The 4,907-nt window shown below is 47.2% G+C and overlaps 1 protein-coding gene across 3 annotated transcripts in view; it reads right to left on the reverse strand.

Moving 5' to 3' along the window:
* Positions 1–4,907, reverse strand: part of AURKA (aurora kinase A) — an 18,888-nt gene that overhangs the window by 10,008 nt on the left and 3,973 nt on the right. For 2 of the 3 annotated variants that reach the window (XM_007464266.1, XM_007464265.1), the window contains exons 2-3: positions 4,349–4,392; positions 1,363–1,642 (exon numbers count right to left, since the gene is read on the reverse strand). In XM_007464266.1, the coding sequence (XP_007464328.1) occupies positions 1,363–1,642; positions 4,349–4,387 (319 nt within the window). In that variant the 5' untranslated portion in view covers positions 4,388–4,392. Of the gene's footprint in view, positions 1–1,362; positions 1,643–4,348; positions 4,393–4,907 lie in introns of those variants that run through there. The other variant, XM_007464267.1, reaches the window with a different exon arrangement.

Genomic DNA, 4,907 nt, shown 5'->3' on the forward strand with positions numbered 1-4,907 from the left:
GTTGCAGAGCACAGGCTCCGGACGCGCAGGCTCAGCGGCCATGGCTCACGGGCCCAGCCGCTGCGCGGCATGTGGGATCCTCCCGGACCGGGGCACGAACCCGTGTCCCCTGCATCGGCAGGCGGACTCTCAACCACTGTGCCACCAGGGAAGCCCCCTGAAGCCTCAGTTTCTAAATGAAGAGATTCTAAAGCAGAATTACCAATCTTTCCATCCATTACAAGCTCCCACCTCATCACCTCTTCCCCAGGAGGTGGGCCAGCCAGCTGTCCATTTGCTACAGACAACGTGCAACAAAACATAAGCCAACCACCACCCTCCCTCCACTGTCTGGGTGGCCACGGGGAAATTACATGGGACGTTTCCACTTGTCTATTTCCAGCACTTCAAAGTCTCAACAGCAGCACATTTTGCTCTGGTCAGGTATTTGAATTGAGGCCTCAACTGGACTCTTCCCCTCCCTGGTTCACAATCTCAGTTAAGGCCACCAGTATAACCACCATCCCCATGTCCAGTTTATTGCCCAGTTCTGTCAAGTCTGCATCCTAAGTGAGCTCTCGGATTTCTCTGCACCACTCCATCCTGGCTGTCTTCGAATAAGTTAACACTTCGAAATCTTAGCTTCCTCCTCCACAAAACCAAGTTAAAAACTGTGGCTGCCTTTGTAGAGTGGTTACAAGGACAGAATGACACAACGCGGATGAAGGATGCCTGCTGTGTGAGCGCTCACACCTGGTAAATGCTAACTATTAGCACCGACCCTGCTCTGCCTAGGTCAGGCCGCTGCCATATCGGCCCCAAACCACAATGGCTTCCCTCCTATCTGGTACCCCTGGGTCCAGCAATGCTACGCTCCAATTCATGCCCCACATTCAGATGAGCTTTCTATAAAGGCAAGTCAGCCCGTCCTCCGCTCAAAAACCTTTCAGCAGCTTCCCAGTGCACACGGGATAAAGCCCCACTCACCGCGGCCAGCAGTGCCCACCTCGACCTGACCTGGCCCGCCTCAGTCCACCCACTCCCCACGCCGGGCACTTCCCTCCACGCCCCAGAACCCTGAAGTTGTTCAGCTCCAAGAGTACCTGCTACAAGAACCCCCATCCCTCCCCTCCGCCCCTACTATGCAATCAAAGAACACGGCACTGGTGCTGTGTCCTCCCTGGCTGCCAACTCTTCCTTGAGGGTGGGAGTCCGGCCTGGCCCACAGGAGACACTGACACTTCACCCGGACACCAGATTTTCTCCCCATCCTCAGCAGAAAATGACGTAAAAGCTAGGGTTCCAAACAAACACACGTCTGCACACTTGCTTTTTAGCAACTAAAAAGAACGACTCTCCAATGAGCCTCAGAGCGCGGATTACCAGGTGCTGGGAGCTGGGGCTGCTCGCTCTTTTGGGTATTACTCAGCGGCCTGGAGACAGAACGAGGGGCGCTGGCTGCCTGCGTTGGCTTCTGCTTCAGGGGCTGTACGGGTTTTTGGCTGGAGACAAGCTTTTGCACTTGTGAAGGAACACGCTGCAAGGAATTTGAAGGACACAAGACCCGCTGAGCCTGGCCACTGTTCGCAGACACCGGATTCTGAGAAGGAAATTGCTGAGTCACCGGAACACGTTTTGGGCCATCACCAAGTGGAACTGTAGTCTAGATTGGGGAGGAAAAAGGAACTTTATGGTCTCCATGAACGAAAGCTGAATATCATGAGAATATTCCACAAGTTTGTTTTCCAATATAAGAAAATGAGTGTCACTCACTGATAACAGACGTTAGGGGAAAGCGATTTTAATCAGCACTTCCAGAGCAGTCAGTATATGGCTGCAATACCTGAATGACACCGCCTCCCCTTCCCCAACACCCACCCCTAAAAAACACGCCCCCATAAACAAATGTTCATGAACAAACTTTCATCGAAAAAAGGAGGCATTAAACACTAAGAATTCACAATGACTTGGGAATTATTATTTAGCAAGAAGCTGCAATTTGGAAACTTTATACCAAAATCCCAATTCCAATGACATTTCTTTGACAATACCTATGTTTAGAAAAAAGACGGAAAGAAATACATCAAAATATTCAACAGTGATTTTTTTAATTAATTATTTATTTATTTATTTATTTTTGGCTGTGTTGGGTCTTCGTTTCTGTGCGAGGGCTTTCTCTAGTTGCAGCGAGCAGGGGCCACTTTTCATCGCGGTGCGCGGGCCTCTCTTGTTGCGGAGCACAGGCTCAGTAGTTGTGGCACACAGGCCTAGTTGCCTCGCGGCATGTGGAATCTTCCCAGACCAGGGCTCGAACCCGTGTCGCCTGCATTGGCAGGCGGATTCTCAACCACTGCGCCACCAGGGGAGCCCTCAACAGTGATTATCTTTGAGTAAAGAAGTTTTGGAGAATTTCTGTACTTGCCAGATTTTCCACAAAAGCTAATTACTTTTTTTTTTTTTACAATAATGACCACAGTTTTAATAGTCCAAAAAGCTAATTACTACTGATTTAGTAGTGTTTCAGTTTCCAAGTGTTCAATACTGACAAAATGCATCTGAGGCAAAAGACAAAATAAACATAGGCTCTTCAAAAAGTTACCACCAGGGCTTCCCTGGGGGCACAGTGGTTGAGAGTCCGCCTGCCGATGCAGGGGACACGGGTTCGTGCCCCAGTCCGAGAAGATCCCACATGCAGCGGAGCGACTGGGCCCGTAAGCCATGGACGCTGAGCCTGCGTGTCCGGAGCCTGTGCTCCACAACGGGAGAGACCACAACAGTGAGAGGCCCGTGTACCGCAAAAAAAAAAAAAAAGTTACTACCAAAATATATTATTTACATGCCTGTAAGTTGGATGTCACGAGTTTTTAAAATACTTAAATTCTAAGGCCCTGAGCTAATCAAACACAGGGCAGGGGGCACTTCCTCTAGCTTCAATGGAGGAAATTTCCTCATAAACGAGGAAACAGTGCCAGAAGAGAAGCCTCAGAATCCATCACCAGCCTGCTAGTACAAGTGCTTTCCAAGAGAGGGTTTCCAACTTACAGGAAAAAGAGATTGCTTCTGAAATTAGCAGCATCCACAACACAGCAGACATTCAGGCAGCAAAAAACATTTTAAACATCAAGCAATTTTCTTTTTATATAAATTTATTTTTTTTGGCTATGTTGGGTCTTCATTGCTGCGCACGGCCTTTCTCTAGTTGCGGTGCACGGGCTTCTTATTGCGGTGGATTCTCTTGTTGCAGAGCACGGGCTCTAGAGCACAGGCTCAGTAGTTGTGGCGCACGGGCTCAGTTGCTCTGCGGCATGTGGGATCTTCCCAGACCAGGGCTCAAACCCGTGTCCCCTGCATTGGCAGGCGGATTCTTAACCACTGTGCCACCAGGGAAGTCCCTAGAGCAATTTTTTAAAATGATTTTTATCATCAGAATTGAGAATCAAATACAGTGAACCAATTTAGCCTTTTTCTGGTTGGTCATCTTTACACTTTCAGCCAGTAAAAAAGGCTAAGTATCCATTTTTCAAAGATGAAGACTTCTAAAAACAAACCCCTCCCCTCAAAAAAAAAAAAAAAAACAAGCAGTATTTATATTCTTCTAATTTCCTAGAAGGAAAAAAAACCTGGGGATTACTTATATTAAAAGGATCTTTCTGTGAGAGACCCATTCACCTAACTGCTCCACAAATATTCATCAAATGCTAAGTAAGGGCCAGGGGGTCTCTCCTCCTGGATTCCAGTCTACCCCAAGCTGAACTGAGCACCCCTCCTAGGAATTACTCAGGTTATATGTATATATAGTATGGTACTGGCTCACACACCTACCCAGAAGGGCTCTAAGTTCTTTAAAGTCAAAGACCACATGCTTTTCACCGCTGTGATCCCTGCACCTGACACAGAACCTGGCTGCAATGCCCAGGAAATGCCCACTGAATTGCTGCTCGATATTCCTCTAAAGCGTGAGCAGAACCAACTATGGCAAAGAAATTAATTTCTGGAAAGCAGGGAAGTATGGGCAATTATTAAGCACCTACTACGTACATCATTATCCTGCATGCAATGGAGCAATACAGATACTTAAACAGCTAACTGTAAGACAAAGCAGAGGAAATAAAAGTTACGGTGAAAGAAGCAACGAAGTGTTATTGAATGAGTAGAAAAATGACTAATTCCCACCCAGGAACGTGGTAGAGGGATCTGAAGTTACAACCCAGAGTAAAGGTAAAAAGAATTCTAGATTTAAAACCCAATCTCAAACAACTACACCCCAATAAAAAATAATAATAATATAAATAAATAAATAATAAAATAAAACCCAATCTCCCTTTGGGTTTTATAAATGTGACTTGAGATTACAGATTATTCGATTTACCTTAGGCCCCGAGATGCTGTTTTCTTTACATTTGTCCATGATGCCTGAAAAGAAAAAAGAACTACCTTTAATTTGTAAAAATCCACCTGCTTCCAAGTGTTATGCTGGATGAGGGTTATAAATCCTGATGAAAAAGCCTCAACATCACACAGAATTTTACATGTTTTGTCATCCAAATGAGGCTGATAAGGGAGCAGTGTTTTCTTGCCTGATACCACGTGCAGGCATGGGGCCTTCCCCCCACCTCACACACTGCAGCCCGCCCCTCCCCCGATACTCAGACTTCACTCCTGAACCACCCTGTCCTGACCCATCGTCTCTCTAACGGACCACTTCCATCACTGTACAAGCCAGCTTCCACACCTGCTGCCTTCAGAATAAAAAAGGTCCTCTTTACCCCAAAACTGACTCAAGCTATGACCACATCTCTGGCCTCCCCTTTCAACAGCAAAGCTCTGCAAGTCTCTACCACTTCCCTCACCCTGCCACTAGCTCCCCTCCCACAGGGCTTTTATCCCCACCGCCAGCCCAGCTCCAGACTGACCCCTGCTGTTGCTGA

This window comes from Lipotes vexillifer, unplaced genomic scaffold (genome assembly GCF_000442215.2).
Source record: "Lipotes vexillifer unplaced genomic scaffold, Lipotes_vexillifer_v1.1 scaffold417, whole genome shotgun sequence".
Classification (NCBI taxonomy): domain Eukaryota; kingdom Metazoa; phylum Chordata; class Mammalia; order Artiodactyla; family Lipotidae; genus Lipotes; species Lipotes vexillifer.